The sequence below is a fragment of the Hypanus sabinus genome, chromosome 7 (assembly GCF_030144855.1).
Source record: "Hypanus sabinus isolate sHypSab1 chromosome 7, sHypSab1.hap1, whole genome shotgun sequence".
Classification (NCBI taxonomy): domain Eukaryota; kingdom Metazoa; phylum Chordata; class Chondrichthyes; order Myliobatiformes; family Dasyatidae; genus Hypanus; species Hypanus sabinus.
In genome coordinates this window covers 102,663,756-102,688,781 of record NC_082712.1, presented here as the reverse complement: position 1 = coordinate 102,688,781, position 25,026 = coordinate 102,663,756, and the positions used below count along the sequence as shown (strand labels likewise).

Sequence of the window (25,026 nt, the reverse complement as noted above, 5' to 3'; positions counted from 1 at the left end):
AGTTCAGCAGTCAACACCATAATTTCTTCCAGGCTTGACAAGAAGCTCAGAGACCTCAGCCTGACCCTGCCTTATGCAGCTGGATCCTGGACTTACTGTCAGATCACTGCTCGGTGGCAAGAGTGGGCTCCCTCACCTCTGCCCCTCAACACAGGTGCCACTCAGGGCTGTGCCCCAAACACCCTCCTTTACTCTCTGTATATCCATGTCTGTGACGCCACCCACAGCTCCAATCTGCTAATAAAATTTGCAGACGATACTACATTTATTGGTCTTATAACAAGACAGCCTACAGAGAAGTCATTACCCTGACAGTGTCAAGAAAACAACCTCTCCCTTAACATTGCAAAAACAAAGGAGCTGGTTGTGGATTACAGGAGGAATGGAGACAGACTAGCCCCTATTGACATCAATGAATCTGGGGTTGAGAGGATGAACAGCAAGTTCCTTGGTATAAACATCACTGAGGATCTCACATGGTCTGTACACACCGGCTGTGTGGTGAAAGAAGCACAATAGTGCTTCTTTCACCTCAGACAGCTGAAGTTGTTTGATATGGGCCCCCAAATCCCGAGGACTTTCTACAGGGGCACAATTGAGAGCATCCTGACTGGTATAGAACATAGAATAGTACAGCACATTACAGGCCCTTTGGCCCACAATGTTGTGCCGACACTCAAACCCTGCCTCCCATATAACCCCCCCCCCCGCCTTAAATTCCTCCATATACCTGTCTAGTAGTCTCTTAAACTTCACTAGTGTATCTGCCTCCACCACTGACTCAGGCAGTGCATTCCACACACCAACCATTGAGTAAAAAACCTTCCTCTAATATCCCCCTTTAGCTTCCCTCCCCTTACCTTAAAGCCATGTCCTCTTGTACTGTGCAGTGGTGCCCTGGGGAAGAGGCACTGGCTGTCCACTCTGTCTATTCCTCTTAATATCTTGTACACCTCTATCATCTCTCCTCTTATCCTCCTCTCCAAAGAGAGAAGCCCTAGCTCCCTTAATCTCTGATCATAATCCATACTCTAAACCAGGAAGCATCCTGGTAAATCTCCTCTGTACCCTTTCCAATGCTTCCACATCCTTCCTATAGTGAGGCAACCAGATTGGGAATTGTACTTCCCTCCATTGCAGGACACTGCAGCGCATCTGTAGATGTGAACTTCCCATGATTCAGGACATTTATAGAGACAAAAAGGATCACTCGGGACCCAAGTCACCCCAACCAGAAACTGTTACAACTGCTTCCATCCGGAAAATGATAGCACAGCATAAAAGCCAGGACCTGGGGCAGCTTCTTCCACCAGGCCATCAGACTTATTAATTCTCACTGATACAATTGTATTTCTATGCTATACTGACCGCCCTGTTGTACATAATATTTATTACAAGTTACTATAAATTGCACATGTATGTGAAGGATATAAGAAAGGAAGTCAATTCATAATCAGTTCAGTTCAAATCCTCTAACAAGTTGTTCCGCAGCCTTCAATAATCAGAGAAAAAGATACAAGTTTGCCCAACCTCCATCTTCAGCTAACACTCTCCAACCCCGGCACCATCTTGAACCTCAGCTGATCACCACCCTCTGGTTCTTCTACTCCTTCCCTTTCTCCCATGGTCCACTGTCTCTATTGGATTCCTCCTTCAGCACTCTACCTCTTCCACAAATCATCTCTCAGATTCTTTCTCTATTCCTCCTCCGCACCCACTCCAGGCGCCCTCACCTGGTTTAACCTGTCACCTACCAACTTCGACTCCGCCCCCTCCCCTCACTTTATTTCAGCTTCTGCTCCCTTCCCTTTCAGTCCCAAGGGTCTCACAAGCCTCTTCTCCCCCTCTATATCCTTCTTGTAATTCAGTGACCAGAATTGCATAAAATACTCCAAATGTGGCATGACCGAAGTCTTATGCAGTTGTAACACAACTTAATGCCGTGATTGATGAAGATGAGCAAGCCGTATACTTTCTTCATTACCTTATCTACTTGTGTTGCCAGTTTCAGGGAGTCTGGACTGAGATCTCTTTATATCAATGCAGAGTGGAAATCTTAGATTTCATGTGTCCCCGTGAGCACTAAGAGTGAATGGGAGAGTTACCTGTCTCAGCAGTCTTGACAGCAGTATCAATCAGCCCCTCTCTGCCTCCCATGGCATGGAAGAAGAATTCAGTGGGGGTCAGGCCAGCCAGGTAAGAGTTCTCCACAAAACCTCTGCTCTCCGGACCGTAGTCATCCTTGATGAAGTGCGGCAGAGTGCGGTGCTTAAAGCCGAAAGGAATCCGCTTCCCCTCCACATTCTGCTGCCCCACCACGGCGATAACCTGGGATGGAGAAACAAGGTCCAGTTATGTTTGCTGACCCATTCCAGTAGTGGATGACGGGACAGTACTGAAGAAGCTTCACTGAATTTAACATGTCTATACTTACTCAGGCAGTGTGACAGGACAATGCAGAGCTTTATTCTGCATCTAACCCAAGTTGCCCACCTCCTGGACTACTCACAGGGACCTTTGCTGTGTTTCTAACACACTGTATGATTGGAATTTGGGAACAGGATCGTGTTTAATTACAGAGACGAAGGGGAGCTAGAGGTTGGGGCAGGAGATGAAGGTCAGAGACCGATTAGAGTATTCTGCGGTTGAGGCCAGCAATCTTAGCGTTGGGTTGGTAGGCACTGAAGATGAAAGTCAATGAGTCCTTCCATATCCAGGTTTGAGTCAGGATTCCAAGTCCTGGGTCAGGGTATTTGGAAGTTAGAGGTCTGATATCTGAAAGCTTGATCCAGAGATTGGATGTTGGCAGCCTGTCTATGCGTGAATGTGGCTGACAGAATGAAGAATGGGCTTGTTTGGCCGTTGTTTTGTTGTTGTGTTATTTTACTGAACATCATAGGCATGTTATTTTGGTGTCAGAATGTATGGTGATATTTCTGAGCACCCCCCAGCACAAACTAAGGTTGCGTTGGCTATTGACGCAAATGGCATATTTCACTGTATGTTTCGATGTACATGTGTGTAAAGAGGGTTTCTTCTTTTTTGTTAACTAGCAGGAATGCTAATTTACTGATAACGAAAATGGTATTCCTTTGTAAACCAAATGGGGATTAATGTTCTTTCTTCTGAGTCTGTAAGCTTTTGTTGACGGGCTTTTGGGCAGATCGGCGTGAGGGGGTCGAGAGAGAGGACGCAATGCTCTAAGCTGGGCGAGGATCGGACCCCAAAGGGGGGGTCCGAGGCGGGGAGGTACTCCGAGGGGGGGGGGGGGATGAAGCTAGATGTGCTTGGTTGACCACTCGGAGGGTCCTGAGCTGTTTGGAGAGTCCGAGGAGTTCGGAGGGTCCTGAGCTGCGAGTCGAGGAGTTCGGAGGGGATCGAATGGTGGCCAGAGGACTTCAGTAATTGAGCTCCAACGGCTGTGCACGTAGTGGTTTGGACTTTGATAAGTTTGGCGCCTTTTCTTTAATTTTCTCTTCATATATACTGTATCGTTATTAATCACTTAGTTATAGTAACCTTTATAAATTGTACTCCTTTAATCGCTTATGGTGTACTATCTGTTTTCGGGCGAGGCGGGGACATCACACAGCATCCACACCAGCTGATTACCCAGTTTGGCGGGGCCGAAGGCTGCTCCCCCTAGACGAGAACGAGCTGAGCGATCCTGAGGCGACCCAGGGGGTTACATGTGATAAATGGAATTTGAATAACCACCACAGAATTCTACAGCTCCACCCCTAGGGATCTTCATCCAAACATTAGGCACTGACAGGCAGCAAGGAATTGACTGTACAGGACACACCCAGCCCCCAACTCGTAGCCTGGTTAAAGCTCACCTGTGAGATGTTGATCTTTGATCCTTTGGAGCCAGCGACCACCATGGACTTGAAGTTGTTGTACTCAGAAAGGGATTTCTGGGCAGATGAGCCAGTCTTATCACGAGCATCATTCAGGATTCGGTTTACCTGGTTCTCAAAGGTCTGTCGCAGGGTGTTGCCTGGCGTGGGCTCCAGCTCATTGTTGTGAGCTTTCTCGATGACCTGTGGTTGGAGGAAAGTGGTTAACACACCTGGACTGGGAATAGAAAGGTCACTGCCATCCAATACACAGCAAACTCAAAGGGCTCACCTCTATGACATCTTGCTTGGCCTTCTTGATGGTATTCTGAATGTCTTGGTAGGTCTTAGCATCAGCAATAGAGTCACCAATACCAATGGTGTGACCTGCCACAAAACAACAGGTGAAGGGTCAGCCTGGATCATGCTGAAGAGCCGAAGTCAAAGGATTGAACAATCTTGTCCTGCTTCAACATTTCTATACTTTTCCAAAAAAGGAAAGAAAAGGAAAGCTGCCCTGGGCAGAACTGAGGATCATACCTTCAATACCATACAGTCTTCACTGCTGGGGGAAAAGCTCCATTCAAAATTGGTTGGCACATTCATTGTATCCTGGATAATAACCACCTGACCAGTATAGCACAGTTTGCAGCTTCAGAGCTGTGTGTCAGACATGGTTATGAGCAGCACTGGGGCCCCTCAGGGGACTATGTTGGCTCCTTTCCTGCTTACCCTGTATACCTCGGACTTTAGACACAACAGTCGTATCATCTGCAGGAATTCTCTGATGACTCAGCAATAGTTGGGTGTGTAAAGGTAAGTCGGAAGGATATATACAGGGCCCTGGTGGAAGACTTTGTCAAATCGTGCAAGCTGAATTATATACAGCTCAACTTTAGACAAAGGAGATGGTGATGGACTTTGGGAAGACTAAGCCTGCACCACTCCCTTTTACTATTGATGGTGAGAACCTACAAGCAGCTGGGGGGGGGGGGGGGGGCCACCTGGATAAGCCTGGATGAAAAGGGTCAGAGTTGCCTCTACCTCTTAAGGAAATTGAGGTCCTTTGGAGTATGCAGGCCTCTCCTTCACACGTTCTATCAGTCTGTTGTTGCCAGTACAATCTTCTATGCAGTGGTGACACGGGAGATGCCAACAGGCTCAATAAACTGATTACAAAGGCTGACTGTTTTAGGAGTCAAACTGGACACACTGGAGGCTGTGGTAGAACAAAGGACCCTATGGAAAATCCTGGCAACTCTAGACAATGTTTTTCACCCTCTTGGCCGAACAGAGGAGCACTTCTACTAATAGACTAAAACAAATGTGCTGCTCCAAACAGCACTACGAGAACATTCTTACCCTCGGCCATTAGGCTCTATGAGTCAACCTATAAGCTGGGTAAGTGATGACCCCCTCCTGTTAGAGTAACTTACTTTAAAAAAATTTTTTGTACTTCTCTTCTAACATTTGTAAATGTGTGCATTTGTAATGCTGTGTGACACTTATTTCCTTTGGGATCAATGAAGTTTCTATCCATCTTAAACCTGTGCCCTCCAGCTCTATACAATCACACCTCTCCTGAATTCCAATGAATAAAGTTCAAGCTTGTTCAATCTAACTCATCCCTTTTAGTCCCAGCAACATCCTCAAATCTTTTTGATATTCACTCCAGCCTACTGACAACTTTCCATAGCAGGGTGACCAAAGCTGAACACAATATTCCGCAAGTGGCCTCACTCTTGTTTTGTACAACATCAACATAACCTCCCAATGTCTATACTCAGTGCTAAATGGCTAAAGAAACCATGCTAAAGTCACTACAAAGAAAGCTCACTAATGCCCCTGCTTCCTCAGGAGGCCAGAGAAATCTGGCACATCGCCATTGACACCGACCAATTTTTTCCCCGATGCACCACCCTATCTGGATGACTAATGGCTTGGTATGACACTGGCTCTGCATGTGACCACAAGTATCACAGTAACTGGTGGACATGGCTCAGCACGTTACAGAAACCAGCACCAGCCTCCCTGCCATGGACTGTCCATCTTCTGGCTGCCTCAGTAAAGCAGGCAGCACAATCAAAGACCCCAGCCACTCCAGACATTCTCTTTTCCCTCCCTCTGGGCCAGAAGATACAAGAACCTCAAAGCGTGTCCCACCAGGGCCACGGGAAGCTTCTATCCCAGATATGGACCTTATGTACGATAAAATGGACGACCTCCCAGTCTACTGTGTTATGATCTTGCACTTTACTGTTGACTACACTGCACTTCCTCTGTAGCTGCTACACTATTCTGTGTTGTTATTGTTTTAACTCGTTCTAGGTCACTGCACTGTATAATGATCAGATCTGTATGAACAATATGCAAGGAAAGCTTTTCAGGCAACAATAAACCAATAACAAAATCCTGGCTCAGCAACCTGTCCACTTGTATCACCACCTTCGTGCTGCCTGTGCATACAGTATCAGTGTATTACAGAGAGCAAAACAGGAAGACCACATTCACCCTTCAAGGCTCTCCTTTTGACTGATCACTCACTAGCCTCACCATCTGGCACATGCCCTCTTCTTTTTGCCACCAGACAGGTGGTACACAGTCAATATTTTAAGGAACAGCTTCCTCCCCTATGCCATCAGATTTCTCCTGCTTTCCACTATTTTTATTTAAATATATTGTAACATGGTAACTTTTTATGTACTGCTGCCATAAAACAACAAACTTAATGACCAAATGTAAGTGAGAATAAAAAAGATTCTGAAGCAGCATTCAATTCCATGCTGCATCATGGCTTTAGTCAGAATAGACGCAGCAAAGCTATTGATCCAGGGAAGATCTCACGGCCTTGGCCCACAGACTGGAAAGCATGCTCCATTGCCAGGACACAATCAGCATAATTACAGGTCATGTCAAGCAAGCGAAACGCTGGTATGGGTCGGAATCCCAAGCCAGCAGCAAAATCTACTTCCTGTATTGCTGTACCTCCAGAGTGATTCTACACAGCTGCGATAGAAGCACAACCATGTGAGGGAAGGAGGGGTGTGGGGAGACACCATGTCTCAGCACACGAGACTTACTCACCCGAGTTTGAAGCTCCCATCCTCAGCTCTGTAACTATCCTCCCACCTACTTGCTTAATCTGCTTCTGAAAACAATACTTCTGAAATCCACTTTCAGGTTCTCCATTCTAGATCAGAACTTTGCAAAACGAAACACTGCTCCGGTCTCCCTGCCCCAATTCCACTATCTTTAGTCTGTGAGCTTGCAGCGGAGGCCAGCTATCATCAACAGAAGCAGTCAGTGCAGATCGGAAATGTCTTCTCCTCTCTGACAATCCTCACAGGCACACGTCAAGGATGTGCGCTTAGACTGCTGCTCCACTCACCCTATACTTATGATTGTGGCTAGGTGCAGCTCCAACACCACCTATAAATTCTGTCAACACATGAACTCTACCACCTCCCTCCTCTAAGTGTGGCAGCCAGGAATGAGGTAGTGTTGGGGAAGGTGTAGAGGAGATACACTGGGATGGTGTGCCTCAGCTATGAGGAGAGACCAGAGAGACTGTAGTGGAGAGGCAGAACTTGGTGACTACCATTAGCAGGAGGAAGAGGACTGAAGACACAGTCAATGTTTTAACAGCTTCTTCTCCTCCGCTATCAGATTATAGAACAGACCATGAACTCTTATATTTACCTACAGTTGCAAAAAAAAAAGCATGTGACCCCTTTGCAATTACCTGGTTTATAGTATTACTCATAAAATGTGGTCTGATCTTCCTCTGAGTCACAATAATAGATAAACACAATCTACCTAAATGTCACAAATAATTGCACTTTTCACATCTTTATTGAACTTTTCATGTCTTTATTGTTGAATTATTCACAATCCAGGATAGAAAAAGTACATGAATGCTTATATTTAATAACTGGTAGAACCTCCTTTAACAGTAATAAAAGATTCTACCAAAAGATTCCTGAAGCTGCTGATAAACTTGACCAATGAGGAGGAATTTAGATGATTCCTCTATGCAAAACTATTTCAGTTCATCAATATTTTTGCTATACCTTGCATGAGCAGCTCTCTTCAGGTCATGCCATAGCATCTCAATTGGGTTAAGGTCTGGACTCTGACTTGGCCATTACAAAACACATTTTCTTTTTTTAAACCATTCTGTTGTTGATTTACTCGTATTTCTTGTTGAATTCTGCTACTTCTATAAGCTTCAGGTGACGGACCACTACCCTGACATTCTCCTGTAAGATGTCTTGAAACAATTTTGAATTCATTGTTCCCTCAATGATTGCAAGTTGTCCAGGCCCTGAGGCAGCAAAGCAGCCCAAATCCATGATGCTCCTCCCATCATGCTTCACAGTTGGAATGAGGTTTTGGTGTTGGTGGAGTGCCCTTTTTCCTCCAAATCATGAGTATCTCCAGCAGAAAATGCCTGCAGTGCAGGTAAAGTATCTCAGCCACAACTTAGTGAGCACTACAAAATGCTAGAGGAATTTAGCAGGTCAGGCAGCATCTATTGTGGGAAATGGTCAACACTTTGGGACAAGATACTTTATCTGGACTTGGGCTGAAATGTCAACTGCCCATTTCCCTCCAAAGAGTCAGACTACTATAGCACAGAAACAGGCCCTTCAGCCCATCTAGTCCATGGCAAACTAATTCTGCCTAGTTCCATTGTACTTGGACCACAGCCCTTAATATCCCCATCATATATTTATCCAAACTTCTCTTAAATGGTGCAATCAAACTGTCATCCATTTGCAGCTTGCTTCACTCACACCACCCACTGAGTAAAGAAGATTCCCACTCAAGTTCCCCTTAAATATTTTACCTTTCACCCTAAACTTATGACCTTTAATTCTACTCTGACACAACTTCAGTGGAAAATGCCTGCTTGCATTTACCCTATCTATATTGCTCAATCAAATCTCCCCTCATTCTCTACACTTCCAATCCCAAGACCTATAATCCTGACCCTACTCAACCTTCCCCTCCTACTCAGGCCCTCAAGTCCTGGCAACATTCTTGTAAATTGCCCCTGCACCCTTTCAATCTTATAGGTATCTTTCCTGTAGTAGGTGACCAGAACTCTACACAATATTCCAAATTTTGCCTCAATGTCTTCTGCAACTTCAATGAAACATCCCAACAGCCAATTTAACACCCCAATTCCCAATTTATGAAGGCAATTGTGCCAAAAGCTCTCTTTACAACTCCATCTTCCTATGATGCCAATTTCAAGGAATTATGGACCTGCTTTCCCAAATCCCTCAGTTCTACCACAGTTTCCATGCCCTACCACTCACATGCATGGCCTATTTCTCTTACTAGATGCTGCCTAACCTGCTGAGTTCCAAGACTTCCAGCATTTGCAGATTCTCCTGCATCTCACCTTCAATCAGCAGCCAGTTGTTGATGACGGTCTGGATGTTGCTGTAGAACAGCCTCGTGATGTCATGGCCCATCTCCAGGAAGGTGATGTGTACCAGGGATCCAGCTGAGGTACCCAACGACTTCTTGCACAGAATTCCCATGATCAGCTCCCCATTCTCCACAATCACCTGCACACAAAGTAGGGGGAAGTAAAGAGGTCAACACAGACACTTTATAAGCCTGCAGGGCCCTTCACTTAATTTATACTGACCTTGGTGTCTCCTGGCGAGATGTGCTTGTAAGGACCATTGTCCTCGTCATCTGGGTGAGTGCTGTGCGTCCGGATGCAGTTGATGTGCCCTGGGATGACCAGTGTGAAGATCTGCTTGCCCGTCCACAGGGGCCGAGGTTTCAGGATGGACGGCTGAGGCACCTTGCCATCCCAGGTCGAGAGATGCATCAACAGGTTCATCACCTCACCCTGGAACAGACCACAGGGTCAACAATTACTCCCCTCAAGACACCTGACTGTGCATAAAGAGAAGCTGAATACATCACCCCAACTTAATAGCACAGTAGCGTAGCAGTGCAATAGCAGGACACACCAGCGACTGGGTTCAATTCTCACTGCTGTTTATAAGAGTTTGTATGTTCTGCCAATAACTGAATTTCCTCCAGGTGTTCGTTTCCTCCCACTGTCCAAGACACACAGGTAAGTAAATTAGTTGGTCACAGGAACTAATTGATTATTTATTGATAATCAATTTATTGGTATTATTCTTTATTGATTCCCTCGGGATCAATAAAGTATGTCTGTCTGTAAATCTCCTCTGTACCTGGGGTGTGACAATGCTTGGGATAAATGCTCTCTCCGGTGACACTAGGGTGGTGGTGGTGAGGGGTGAGGGCAGTATACCTCAATTCCACAACGCCTGGAACCTTACTATCTCTCCCCCACCCCCCCAACACTGAATGATCCAGCTCCCAATGCCTTATCAACACCCTATAACCACCATAATCTCAGTGATTGTTTAAATAGTTGGGTCACAGCCCTTCACACCCCAATGACCATTAACCTACAAACCTGTATGTCATTGGAATGCCAGAGGAAACTTGAGCACTCACAGAAAACCCACGTTGTCATGGCAGAACATATAATGTCTGTACAGAGTGGTGGGAATTGAACTCGGGTTGCTGGCACCATGATACTGTTACACTAAAAATTATGCTACCGTGCTGTCCAATTTTGCTAATCAGGAAACAGACTGAGCAAGAAGAGAAATTAATAGAGAAGGCTTAAAGCTAAATCAACCCAAAACATTAACATTTCCAAAAATAAGCTAGTCTTACCCGGCTCATAAAAACATCTCGTTTGGTGAACTTGCGCACAGCTGTCAGTGTGTCCTGCACAATGCCCATGACAGGCCTGTTGGATTGTGGCGTGACAATCATCCTGGGTACCATGGCCAGCTCCTGAATCTCTGCTCGTGTCTCCAGTGACTGAGGCAAGTGGAGATTCATCTCATCACCATCAAAATCCGCATTGTATGGAGTTGTCACACTGCAGTAATTGAAAACCATTATGTTCGAGGGTGAAAGGGCTGCTTCTTCCAAGCACCATGCCTGATTCTACCATCAGCACTGTCACATGGTGCTGACTGACCGTGGTGTAGACCAGACCCAGCTTAGCACCCCATACTCAGACTGTTCAGTCCAGCTCCCACCAACTGATTCGCGCTTTTCAAATTGTAAAGTTCACCACTGCAATGCCAATTCTTAAGTAACAGGGTGCACTCTGACCACTTATTCCAATGACACATTTTAGCCGTTGGTACAACTGAATCTGGTATATCAAAGTCTCCTTCAAATCTCTATGGGTATAGAGCATTCTGACTAGTAATATCACCATCCGCTACGGAGGGTGTCCGTGCAGGGCATCCGCTAAGGAGGGTTACAAGAGGCTGCAGAATTTGTGAACTCAATCAGCTTCATCACAGCCACAACCCTCTACCATCAAGGATACCGTTAAGTAATGGGGTGACAAGAAGGCAGCATTAAGGACCCTCAACATTAGGGGCATACCCTTTTCTTTTACTACCTTCAGGGAAGAGTTACAGAAGTCTGAAAACCCACACTCAATTCTGAAACAGCTTCTGCCTCTTCATTAGATTTTTGAATGGTCCATGAACATCAGTCCTTTCAGTCAATTAGTCCCTTTTTTTTTGCATTATTTATTTTGTAATTCATAAAAATTTTGCCTTTGCACTGTACTTTGGCCACAAAACAAATGTCTCATTTAAGAAATGGTGGAAATAAACCCGATTCAGATACACCCAAGCAGATAAACAGACATTTCAAACATTTGCCTCCCAATTTCACGCACAAACAGAATGTCAGGCAGCCACTTAAGTGTTACATGGAACTGGAGAGACCATTCAGCCCCTCAGAACCTATTCAATGGGATAGACAAGCATCTTGATTGTTTAGTGGTGCCGAGCTTGTAAACTAGAAAGGCAAGCAGATCTCCGTGAGGAATTGTGAAACCCTCGCCTCAGTGAGAGTCAGACACTCACCTGAGGTTGAGTCGAAAAGTGGACCAGGGTAGGATGCGCACCTTGTGCCCCATCATGGACATTTTGTGCAGCGTGGGCTGCCGGTTGAAGATGACAATGTCACCATCACACATGTGCCTCTCCACCTGCAATGAATGGACAGAAGCTATAGTGTAAGTGGCAGGAGAGAGTGGAAACAGAACCACGTGTCACCTCAAACACAGCAACCTCCACACCCATGTCAGCCATGAGAAGCTTCACACACTCAGGGGTGGAATGCATGGGCTGGGAGGGGCAACTTATTAGTGCACTAGTTAGTCTAATGCTTTATAGTGTCAGTGATGGAGTATCAATTACCACAGCTCTCTGTTAGGAGCTTCCACGTCTTCCTTACGTGGGTTTCCTCCAGAAGCACTGGTTTCTTCCCATATTGCAATAGGTTATGGGCATGCTATGTTGGTGCCAGAATCACAGGAATGTCCCCAGCACATTCTCGGACTGTGTTGGTTGTTGACGCAGAGTGATGCATTTCACTGAATGTTTTGATATACGTGTCACAAAAGAGTATGGAATGATAGATAGACTACTTTCTTAGAACAATCATACTTATTAAGTTCCAGGGGAAACTGGCTCAACTACACCAAGCCAAGATGTTTCCACGTAATAAACTCACGATGTCCAAAACTATCTTGCAGCCAAATTATTTGTGCACAGTAGAGTCTCAGACAGCAGAAAGAGGGAGGGGGGAGACTGATGTTGATCAAGAGAAAGTCATTGGTTCAGGACTGCCTGAGAGAAGATCGTAGCTCACAACAGATTATGACACTGTTGATACCCACTGAAGCCACAACAAGAGTCGCTGGTTCAACAGGTCAGCCAACAGATTATCCAACCAGTAGCACAGAAATTCTCCCTCATCAGCCCAGGACCCACCACTGCATCTTCTCCTCTCCCCCCGGATAGGGCATGGTGAAATCAGGGATGAACGAGCACTGAATCAGGAGTAGGGAAAGTTACAGACGAGGGTTATACAATGAAATATGTTGTTGCATCAGTGACCAACATTGTCTGACGATGTGCTAGGGAGCCCACAAGTGTCAAACTGTGGTTCAGATGGGACACGAAAGCTGACTTGTAGCAGTACAACCACATTCTCAGCTTCACTGTGAAGCAAGCTGCCAACCAGAACTTCACTGACCTTGTATCCAATTTGGAGATGGAGGTCACTGGGTTTGGGGTGGAAGCGCAGGTCGATTCTGTCACCATTGTCCCGGATGATGTATTTGGCACCAGGATACTGGTTGTTGCCTCTCCTCACCAGTTCTTGGAGTCTGCACAAACATCAAGAGATAATCTTGTTACAAAGCCCACTGAAACACTTGCGCCCCTCACCAAGATGGATTTGAATTCCAACAGTCAATTAGGCTCTAGGGGAAAAAAATTGTTCAAACTCTGAGCTGTAACCCTCAAAACATTGACTGTTTGTTTATTCCCCTCCACAGATGCTGCCTGATTTGCTGAATTTCTCCAAATTTTGTGTGTTACTCAAGATTTCCATCAAAATTTATTTTCTTTCCTTCTGTTGAATCTTTCTTTCCCTCTCCATTGGTCCTTCCATGGTGAATTGTAGTGCGATGGTCACCCTAACACTTCTACAGCACTTGCTAGAAGATCAGGATCCAATTCCCACTGTCATCTGTATGGAGCTAGAACATTCTCCCTATGCCCATGTGGGTTTCCTCCAGGTGCTCTGGTTTCCTCCCACATTCAAGAGGTACGGTTAGAGTTATTGAGTTGTGTACATACAATGTTGGCACCAAAAGCTTGGTGATGTTTGTGGGCTGCTCAGTGCTATTCTGATTTGATTTGACACAAATAACAGATTTCATGTTATGTTTTCAATGTACATGTGCCAGATAAATCTCATCTTTATCTTTTCTTTAATGTTCATAATCTCACCTAGCTCTTCCCCCTTGGCTAGTACCAAGCTGTGTTAACAGAGGAGTGTTTGGCAGCTTTGGACCTGTACTCGCTGGAACTTAGAAGAATGCGTGGGGACCTCATTGAAACCTACCGAATGTTGAAAGGACTAGATAGGGTGAATGTGGAGAGGATGTTTCCTATGGTGGGCGTATACAGAACTAGACAGCACAGCCTCAAAATTGAGGGGGTGACCTTTTTGAACAGAGGTAAGGAGGAACTTTATAACCAGTGAGTAGTGAATCTGTGGAATGCTCTGCCACAGGCCGTGGTGGAGGCCAACTCTGTGGGTCTATTTAAAGCAGAAATTGATAGCTTCCTGATCAATCAAGGTATCAAAGGATATGGCGTGAAGGTGGTGTATGGGTCGAGAAGGATTGGGATTAGCCATGATGGAATGGCGGAGCAGACTCAATGGGCTGAACAGCCTAACTCTGCTCCTATATCTGATGGTCTTATCATCAGTAACCTGACTGCCCCGAGTAAGCAGTGAAAACAGAGACAGCCTTTGCCAGCCCCACCTAGCAAGGTCTATGCTGGAACTTATCACACTGCACTGCAATATCAACATTGAACACTGACAGTACATTCTTTAAACAAAAATGAAGCGCGATTGCTGTTTCAGTTATGAGGGACACTGCAACCCCAAGTAGTTCAGCTACAAGTAGAGGACAAGCCTCAGTATACCCACCTGTCAATATTGAAGGGAGTGACTATTTCGGGGAAGGTCATGTTGGCGGCAATCGATCGAGGCACGCCGACCTGATCGATGGAGAGGTTGGGGTCAGGTGTGATGACAGTACGGGCCGAGAAATCCACACGCTTGCCCATCAGGTTTCCACGGACCCGGCCTTCCTTCCCCTTAAGCCTCTGTTTGAGGGACTTCAGGGGACGGCCTGACTTCTGCATCGCCTGAAACATTTTGATCAGAAGATGAAATTGAGAATTGCACAGCTGATAGGGCAAAGACCCACACTCCAACAAGCGATGAGACGAGGCTCCCACAAATGACCAGGTCCCACGCACCTGCACCTGGCAGCACAATTAGCAGGGCATTTGAAGCACTTTCCTTTAAAGCAATGTCCCAGCTGAGTTACTGCAATCCATAATGCTACAGGCAGTAATGTCCAAGCAAGCAGCTGACAGTGTTTCATGGCTGCGTGAGAGTGAGGGGGAGGGAAGACTTGTTTTGAATTGCTGTTGTCTTGTTGCTTGTGGACATGCTATATTGGTGACACTTGGGGGCATCCCAGTACATCATTGGGTTGTGAAGATGATTAACACAAACATTTGCCTTGTGTTTTGAAGTACAGTAGCAAACAAACATCTCAAGAGTCTTAGCTATATGTGCCTAAAACTTTTGCACATGATAAATGAATCCAAATCTCCTGCATCTCCCCATTTAAATATTAAAGGTTAGCTTCCAGAAAACTTTACTGAACCCGATTGGTTTGCCCATTATGTACACCTCAAAATACCTTGGGTTGGAGTTTAGCTTTGAAGGGCCAACTCTTGCCCTTTCATGGGGGAGGGGGGAATTGTTTCAACGTACTTAAATGAATCTGAATCCATCCCACTGCTTGAGAATAGTTGGAACAAAGACACCCACCAGACCTGGCTCCACTCACCCTGGGTAGACCGGGCAGCTCATTGTCCACCATGGTAGCCACATGGAACTGCAGTAGCTTGACATCCTCCGCAATGACGTGAGCTGCTGCCCCATTCTGCTCATTGCGTCGCAGCTGGTTGTTGATCTTCACAATGTCAGCCAGCTTGTGTGTCAGGTCATCCTGTGAGCAAGATGCAGGACGGGTTTACAGCACCTCAAAAGCCAACAACCCCTTCCCAGGCTCCAACCTTGGTGCATCCAATCCACTGCCTTCTGCTCTTGAGATGCCAAGTCTCAATACCTTGCCCAAACTTCAGTAAAGAAATAAAGCTACAGACTTTCCTAAACAGGGAGTAAATTCAGAAATCAGAAGTGCAAAGGGACTTGAGAGAGTCCTTGAAAGGATTCTCTAAAAGTGAACTTACAGGTTGAGTCGGTAGTAAGGAAAACAAATGCAATGTTAGCATTTATTTCAAGAGGCCTAGAATAAAAAGCAAGGATGTAATGTTGAGGATCTACCAGACATCGGCAATTGTGGGTCATGCAGGCATTGGAGAGGGTTCAGAGGACATGCACAATAATGACTCCAGGAATAAAAGGGTTAACAGAAGCATATGCGTCTACTCTCTGGAGTATAGAATAAAGGGGGGCCCCACAAGAGATTCCCACCGAAACCTACTGAATATTGAAAGGCCTGGACAGATTGGACATTGAGAGGATGTTTCCTATAGTGGGAGAGGCTAGGTTCAGAGAGCCACAAAATAGGAGTGGAGAGATAAGGAAGAATTTCTTTAGCCAGAAGGTGGTGAATCTGTGGAATTCATTTGCACAGATGGCCGTGAAGGCCAGGTTATCGGGTATACTTAAAGCAGAGGTTGATATGTTCTTTATTAGTAAGGGCTTCAAAAGTTACAGGGAAAAGCAGAAAGATGGAGTTGAGAGGGAAGAAAAATCAGCCATGATAGAAGGGCAGAGCAAACTCAGTGAGCTGAGTGGCCCTAATTCTGCTCCAATATCTCCTGATCTTAAATGGCAGGGCAGGTCTGCAGATGCCTCTACAGCCAACTGTCTGTGGGCGGCACCACATGCCTGTTAACCATGGCTAATCCCCCTCCTCTAACACAGACTGATAGAGGAAGGGGTGGCTGGTGCAGGAATTAGGAGGGCAAATAAATAATACCTGCAGCATTACTAATTTAATAAAGTCATAACTGTAGGAAATGATAGAACTAGCATCTAGCAGAGGGGGAAGCTGGTTGATAATCACCCAGAACAGAGTTTAGAGCTCACAAGAAAGTTGGAGGCTACTAGGTGCAACATTACAGCACCAGCAATTTTCCCCCCACTGTCTGTGCGTTCTCCCTGTGAATGTGTGGGTTTCCTCTCTCTTACGAAGATTAGTAAGTCACATGGCATAATTGGACTGCACAGGCTTTACTGAGGGATTGGTGTAACAGGCTCCGATTGGAATGTGCCCTCTCCTCCAGATCTTTTCCCACCAATTAAGGACTGAAGTAAAAGAGAATTGCTAGGTTCTGTGCTCTGAACGGAGTAGCTGTTCCTTCTTGCCCCCAGTACCTATAGTATTGAGTTACCAGTGTCTAGTGCTTCAGTTTCCTGACCCCACCTCACCCCACAGATTGGCACCTGGTTTCTCGCTGAGCCCTGCATGACGACAGCTGGACGCACAGAGAGAGGCGGCACCGGGAGGACGGTCAGGATCATCCACTCAGGCTTGGCATACTTGGGGTCCATGCCCAGGATAACGCATTCCTCATCGGTGATGCGCTTGAAGATCTCATAGACGCGCTCTGGGTTCAGTAGGATCTTCTTCTCCTGCGAGTCCTCATTCACATGTTTCCACTCGGCATACAGCTCCAAGCCCACCCTCCGAATGCGAGGCTGGTACCGGCCGCAGCCCCCGTGGCCCTGGGGAGACAGGATGAAAGAAAACAGACGATGAGCATCAAAACACAGCAAAGACCCGTGGCTCTCTATGGAAACACATTTGGACGTGGGAAGGCCAAATGGCCATCAGATTGGTCACCAAGAAATTCAATTGGGAATTTAGGGCCAATTCTTCACTCAGCAAGTTGGGGAACTTGTTACCACAATGTAATAGTGAATAGTAAAGTCATAGCAGGGAACATTTCTACAGCACAGCAGTGAAAGATACAGGATGACCATGCACTATTTAGATAAAAGGATTGATTCCAGGCAGTGAACAACTGTAACAGGCTCAACCAACCTGACCCACAAACTGTTGGGCTAAGGTGAACTACAGGAAACACATGGCTCAATACTGGCCTGGCAACAGGTTCATAAAGGACAGAAGCTTGCCACTGCACATGCAAGGTAAAAGAGGAACTGCACACAGCTCACACAGAACAGAGGTGCTGCAGCTTGACACTGCAAAAGGCATACCTTCCACTGAGTGCAAACAGCATATGCAGGATAGAGATAGTGGGGGGAAAAGAAAATAATTAATAATGATGAAAGCTTTGCCCTAGGATGACACCAGCTTGTAATAAAGAGAATGTTTAATCCAAGTGTAAACCCAGACTCTTTTTCTACAAGGAGTGTCTGGAAGTCACACTCAAAGTCAACAGCAAATTTCAAAAGGGGGTATTGGACAGGAAAACTTGGGACTATCTGAACTTCTTCAGCAAGGTATCAACACGTAGATTCTGCATGCACCTGATAAGATTAGCGTTAAAAGGAGGGAGGCGTTACAACCACCCAATCCCATTACCTTCTCCTTGCTGAGGTCCTCATCGCCCTCTGGTTGCTCCACTCCAAACTTGTTGTCCATCTCCTCTCCTCCTTCACAAATGTTCTTGCCCTTGCACAGGTCGTACACATGGGTCAGACGTTTGCGTGGCTGTCCTTTCGACTTGATCAAGATGTCTTTGATTTTAGGATTATTCTACATGGGGAGAGTGGAAAAATTTCTCTAAATAAACTACAGAGATGCAGCAGACACAGGCAGGATGGGCTGAACAGACTTCTACAGCATATCGATTCTCGAATAGGAATGCCGAGTTTTCACACCATAATTAAGGCTACAGCCTCCAGGTTAGCTACAGGTTGCAGACTAGAGTCACAAGACCAGCGGAACATAATTAAGTCATATGTCCTATCAAATCCAATCTGTATACAATCATTTATGTTCCTGAGGCCCCTCAGATCCTGGGCTTCCCTGGATTTAAAATCCAGACTATCTTGCGCTTTCAATATCTAGGTTTCAATGAGGTTCCACACACATCTGCCTCACGCATCCTTCTGAACTCTTCAAGTACAGACCCAGGGACAAATGCTCATGACCTGGGATTATTATAGATTGCCAAGTGAATACACAGCCCATCAGTCACACACATCTGCGTTTGAGCATTGCCATGGCGTAGGGTGGCCTCGTCGTTACATGGGAATTGAACTAGAAATACAATTTGACATTGGTCTCTATCTGAACCTTGCAGATTTGAGGCATTGCTTCTGTGGAAGAAAAATACAAGGCTCTAACAACACTAATTGCCCAGGCCTACGTGCACAGACCAGCCACCTGGCGGGAGCATAGGCATTGGCTGCTGTCCAACATTTCGGAGAAGAGGGGAAAGAATCTGATGGCTGTGGGGAACTGAGCTGGAACAGAGGACACATCGACTTAAAGACTGGAGTGAAGCTCTAGGGATTTTCTCTTTGGAGGAAAAGAGGATGAGGCGACTTGATAGAGGTGTACAATATGATAAGAGGCAGAGAGTGGACAGCCAGAGACTTTTTCCCAGGGCAGAAATGGCTAATACAAAGGGGCATAATTTTAAGGTGATTGGAGGAAACTCTCTTGCTGGGGTGGGTGGGGGGTGATGTCATAGGAAATGTTTTCTTTGAAACAGAATGGGAGATGCGTGGAACACCCTGCCAAGGTGTGGTGGTAGAGGCAAAACATTAAGGGCACGACAATCTGAGATAGTCACTGATGCCCACTGCCTCGTGGGTAGCCTCGGGAGAGACGAAGGCGACAGGAGTAAACCCATAGAGCAAATCTGGGGTGGATTCCCCAAGGCAGCTGTACATTATTGGACATTCTTCCAGCAGATCTTGCAGCGAACCTGGTGCAAAACGTATGAACCTTGCTTGATAAGGTTTCCTTTGGACTACACTGGTGAGGTAACTGGGTATCTCAGGATCTCCATACCTTCTGCCCAGGTTGGGATGATGATCACCCATTGTTCTCCGAGCCAGACGGATGCCAACTAACCAGATAGACACATGGTTGAAAGAAAAGTGGAGGGCTACGTGGGAGGTTTGAGTCAGATCAATCCAAGAGTAGGTTAAAAGGTTGGACTGAAGGGCCTGTACCATACTAATCTATGTTGTACATTCAAACTTCCCTCATTAGCTCTGTGGCCAACAGTTAGTCCTCATCCAACACTGCTAAGTAAACACAGAAGCACTTGTGCGTTGCACATTGGCTTAGCTGGTCATGCTGCTGCCTCTCAGTTCCAGGGACCCAGGTTCAACACCTCCCAAACTGGTATTGTCTGTGGGGAGTCTGTGCATTCTCTATGATCCCGGGTGCTCCAGATTTTTCCCCCAACAAAGACATACAGGGTCAGGGGGTTTAATGACTGCCTGAAGTGTTTCAGCTTTGGGGAAGGGGTTGAGAAAGTGAGGAGAGGTGGAGGATGCTGGAAGAAAAACTCTCAGGTAAAACTAGACAGAATGGGAGAGCACTGAGCAAGGAGATATGGAAGTATGGAATTATGGGAAGCTGAAGTTGAAAGGATTTATACTCTGTGCTCCAGACTTACAAATAGAGGTGCAAACCACCACTTACTGAATCCACCAGCAGTTTGGAGCAGAAGAAACAGACGCAGCGCAGAACTTTCATCGTCTTTGTCAGAAAACCAACATGAAAAACAGGCTTTGCCAGCTCGATGTGGCCGAAGTGACCTGGGCACTCGGTCATATTACCTGCAAACACAAACAAGATCAAAGCTCACATCACAGCACCCAGACAGGACCAGCTTCCATCAGGCACTGCTCACCCACCAACTCTGCAATGAGTTGACCCACACCAGAAGGTTGAATTTTGGACACCTTATATTCAAACATCCTCTGACTTTCTGTCTAGCAAGTTCCTGGACACTGGAATTCCCCAAGACAGACTTCTCTCACATACCCGATTTATACCCTGAGCCCTGGAACTTCTTCAATCTTTTCCTTCAAGATGCTTCCGAAAATGCCTGTTATCTGATCTGGGTGTTGCTTTGTTTCCATGAAGTACCTAGGAATGTTCAATGACATTAACTTTGCTACATACACTCAGTGGCCAGTTCACTATGCACACCTGCTTATTAATTCAAAGATCAGCTAATCATGTGGCAGAAACTCACTGCATAAAAGCATGCAACATGGTCAAGAGGTTCAGTTGTTGTTCGGACCAAACATCGAAATGTGATCCAGATGCCTTTGACTGTGGAATGTTAGTGTCAGACAGGGTGGTTTGAGTATCTCAAAGTGCTGATCTCCTGGGATTTTAACACACAACAGGCTCTAGAGTTTACAGAGAATGATCCAAAGAACCATTTTAAAAAAGTGGCATTTCTGTGAGTGAAAACGCATTGTTAATGAGAGGTCGGAGGAGAATAGCCAGACTGGTTCAAGCTGATAGGAAGGCAACAGTAACTCAAATAAGAAGGGAATACAACAGCATTGCGTATAAGAGCTTCTCTGAACACACAGCACATCAAACCGTACAGCAACAGAAGACTGCTCAGGACTCCACTCTTTTACCTAATAAAGTGGTCACTGAGTGTAAATGCAGACTGTAAATCTCTTGCCAACACAATATTGCTAAACTTTTACTTTTCTCTTGCCAACCCTTCATTACTGCTGTTTACAATCTCACTACCCCATTATACAGAGGTGGGATTAGACTGAAAATCTGGCTCAGAATAACAACAGATTGCCATGCATCCCTGGAGACCCAGCCTTGCCAGAGTAAGATACCAACTATATTTAAACTGGAATCCCTCTAGTTACGTAACATAAACAGAGACTAATTAGATCCCATCCCATAAGCAGAAAAGTGACTCCAGGCTTCGAACAGATCAATTAGGGATGGGAAGCAGGGAAATCATGTGGGTTTGAGCCTTGTTTTTTTTTATATATACAGAGTAGTCAAGTATGGTGCAGTTATTAATTATTTCGAGATCCAGCACGGTAACAGACCCTACTAACCCAGTGAGCCTAATTACACCACCTAATTACATCCATATGAATGATTAGTCTACTAACCCCTCAGTCTTGGAATGTGGGAGAAAACCTGAGTACCCAGAGGAAACCTACACGGTCATGAAGAGAATGAATATCCTTAGACAGTGGTGGAAATTCAAAGTGTGTTGCAGGTGCTGTAACAGTGTTATGCTAACCGCTACACTACCATATTCCTTCTCTAAGCAAGTCACTTACCTGCGCAAGTCTGGCACCTTCCAGTCCTCTCAATTACACCTTGCCTGGGGTCCATCAGCCCACCCAGCTTTGGGCGGCCACCCTCCGTTGTCTCTGAGTACTTGATTCCACCTTCAGTTACAGACATCCGTTTCTGGGAATGACAGAAAACATAAGACCATACAATATATGAGCAGAATTAGGCCATTTGGCTCATTGAGTTTGTTTTGCCTCTTCATCATGACTGATCCATTGTTCCTCTCAGCCCCAATCTCCTGTCTCCTCCCTGTATCCCTTCATGCCCTGACCAATCAAGAATCTATCAACCTCTGCCTGAAATATACCCAGTGACTCAGCCGCCACAGCAATGAATTCCACAGATTCACCACTCTCTGGATAAAGACATTCCTCTCATCTCCGTTCTAAAATGACTGCCCTCTATTCTGAAGCTGTGTCCTCTGGTCTTAGACTCCCCACCATTGGAAAGATTCTCTCCACATTCACTCGTATCAAGGCCTTTCACAAGGGTTCAATGAGGTAACCCAATTCTTCTGAATTCTATAATGAATACAAGCCCGGAGCCATCAAACACTCTTCATGTGACAACTTCCTCACTTCATGCAGGAGTGAGCTTCGTGCTAAGTGGTTAAGGCTTTGGACCAGCGATCTTAAGGTCGTTAGTTCGAGCCTCAGCCGAGGCAGAGTGTGTGTCCTTGAGCAAGACGTAACCACACACTGCTCTTGCATGTTTATAGCCTAGTGGCAGCTGTTGGTGCAGTATGGACAAGACAAGACTAACAGTCCTTGGAATAAAGGTAGTCTGGAGCCTTCAGACTCTTCTGATGAGAAGCAGTACATCCAACAGCAGGCTTTGCATTGGACTTTACACCTCCCCTGGGCGCAATAAGGATCTTTATTAGTTACAAAGTGTAATGCGTTGTCTGAGGATGTGCTGGAGGCAGCCCGCAAAGGTCACAACACTTCCAGCACTGATGTACCATACCCACAACTTACTAACTCGAAGCTAGAATATGGGAAGAAACTGGACCACCCAGAGGAAACCCATGCGATCACAAGGTACAAATTCATTATACAGTCGGCCCTCCTTATCCGTGAGGGATTGGTTCTGGGACCTCCCCTTGCAGATACCAAAATTCACGGATGCTCAAGTCCCTTATTCAACCTGTCTCAATGCGGTGGACCTTAGGACCCAGCGGAACCCCAGACCTGACTTAACCTGTCTCAGTGCAGTGGACATTAGGACCCAGCGGCAGAGATGTGAATCAGCAGTGTTTCAGTTCTTGAAAATAATTACGATCGCGATTAAAAATGAAATGGAAATAATAAAGCGATAGGAAAGAGGCAAAACGCCGTCGGTCATTGCAAAAGCGTTAGGCTACAGTCAGTCAACGACAGGAGCAATTTTAATGGATAAAGTGAGAAAGGCTGTGCCCTGATGAAAGCTACAATTACTGAGCAACACAGTGGTTTAATTATTGGGTTTTTGATCCTCACATCAACCCAGCATGGTGGAGAGTGCACTCGATAGTGGTCTGTCACTGGATCGAACTCAGGAAGAAGTTCCCAAGTTCGGCGCTGAAACATATGTTCTTAAGTGTTTTATATGCATAGAAAGGTAAAATATATACTATATACCAAGACAAACGTTTGACTAACTGACGCTAAATAATACCAGAAGTACCTGTTTGGACTTAATGAGTAAGAGAACTTCCAATTTTTTTCGATCCCGATCCACGATAACCCCCACACATCCTCCTGTATACTTTAAATCATCTCCAGATTACTTATAATACCAAATACAATGTAAATGCTATATAAAATGGTTGTTATACTACATAGTTTAGGGAATAATGACAAGAAAAAAAGTCTGTACATGCTCAAACAACAAGTGCTGGAAGAGCACTTCCAGGTTTTCACTATTCGCAGTTGGTTGAATTCCTGGATGCAGAATTCACGGATAAAGAGGGCCGACTGTATATTGTACAGAGGCAGGATTGAACCCAGGATGCTGGCACTGTAAAGTGTGAGGCTAACTGCTAAGCTATCATGCTACTCAGCAGAGGTTGTCATAACTTATTGCTTCATTATCCAATTATTACTTACACTCCACCTCTCCCAAGATGTATACTACATTACTATAGTAATTTTATGTATTGTTTCCACAAAAGAACAATTTCATGATACAGGTGCGTGATGACACATTATTCTGATATGGGTCCATTGTGGACTGAGAGTGGGAAGGGGGCAGGAGAGGGGAGGTAGTGGGAAGCACCAGAGAGACGTTCTGTAATGATCAATAAACCAACTGTTTGGAATCAAATGACCCCCTCTGGTGTTCCAGGTGCAGACCTGCACCACCCACTGGCTGGCATTCCTCTGCCACCTGTCTAACAGCCCTCCTGCAGCACTCCACTCTTGCCATTGCCAGCAACCTCTGCTCCCGCCAGATTTACAAACTCTTGTGCAAATATACATGCCAAGACATGGTAATGTACTTTCAAGCATAATCTTCATCAATGCCATTTACTTTTGGTGAGGCTGACTGCTCAAGTTGGGCAAGGAATCGCAATAAAGATATCACAGTCACTCCCTGAGTGAATAAGATCATACAAGTTGTTTTGGCTGTTTCTCCCCATCTACTGTGGAGCAGCAGGTGCATTAGCACCTCAACAGCTGCAGATTTCCACTGGACCCCATCACACCGTAACAGGCAAGGGGCAAAAGATCAGCATCGGGCTTTGCGGTGGATGGCACAAGTACTGACAAAAGATGTATCACAAAGTTATACCTATAGATTAGGAGACAGTAGAGGCAGTTAACCACCAGCCAGCATCCTACACCCACTAACAGCACTGCACAGAGGTACATTTTCCACAAGGAGCAGTCATATCAAACATTAGTATCTTGTAAAGCGTGCTGCTGAAACTTCAATTTGTGGTTTCATATGGATTCACAGACCTGGCAACATGATTCCTGGGTGTCAGACACATGGGAGCAGTCTCCTGTAGCACGATTCTTCAATAGGGGAAGCCAAATTCTAGACAGGCAGAAAGCAGAAGTTGTGCTGCCAGGGTGGGCATACTATGCTATTGGAAAGTGGCAAGACTTGTAGGATACCCCAAGCACATGATTAGGTGTTGGTTGTCAACATAAATAAGGAATTTCACCATACATTTCTATGTAT

The 25,026-nt window shown here is 45.6% G+C and overlaps 1 protein-coding gene across 1 annotated transcript in view; it reads right to left on the bottom strand.

Moving 5' to 3' along the window:
• Positions 1 to 25,026, bottom strand: part of polr2a (RNA polymerase II subunit A) — a 50,407-nt gene that overhangs the window by 21,920 nt on the left and 3,461 nt on the right. The window contains exons 2-15 of the mRNA XM_059975320.1: positions 21,843 to 21,975; positions 20,206 to 20,342; positions 18,124 to 18,297; positions 17,019 to 17,300; positions 15,391 to 15,552; positions 14,454 to 14,674; positions 12,981 to 13,113; positions 11,804 to 11,928; positions 10,581 to 10,791; positions 9,502 to 9,711; positions 9,250 to 9,418; positions 4,132 to 4,226; positions 3,840 to 4,043; positions 2,106 to 2,328 (exon numbers count right to left, since the gene is read on the bottom strand). Coding sequence (XP_059831303.1) covers positions 2,106 to 2,328; positions 3,840 to 4,043; positions 4,132 to 4,226; positions 9,250 to 9,418; positions 9,502 to 9,711; positions 10,581 to 10,791; positions 11,804 to 11,928; positions 12,981 to 13,113; positions 14,454 to 14,674; positions 15,391 to 15,552; positions 17,019 to 17,300; positions 18,124 to 18,297; positions 20,206 to 20,342; positions 21,843 to 21,975 — 2,479 coding nt within the window. The remainder of the gene's footprint in view (positions 1 to 2,105; positions 2,329 to 3,839; positions 4,044 to 4,131; positions 4,227 to 9,249; positions 9,419 to 9,501; positions 9,712 to 10,580; positions 10,792 to 11,803; positions 11,929 to 12,980; positions 13,114 to 14,453; positions 14,675 to 15,390; positions 15,553 to 17,018; positions 17,301 to 18,123; positions 18,298 to 20,205; positions 20,343 to 21,842; positions 21,976 to 25,026) is intronic.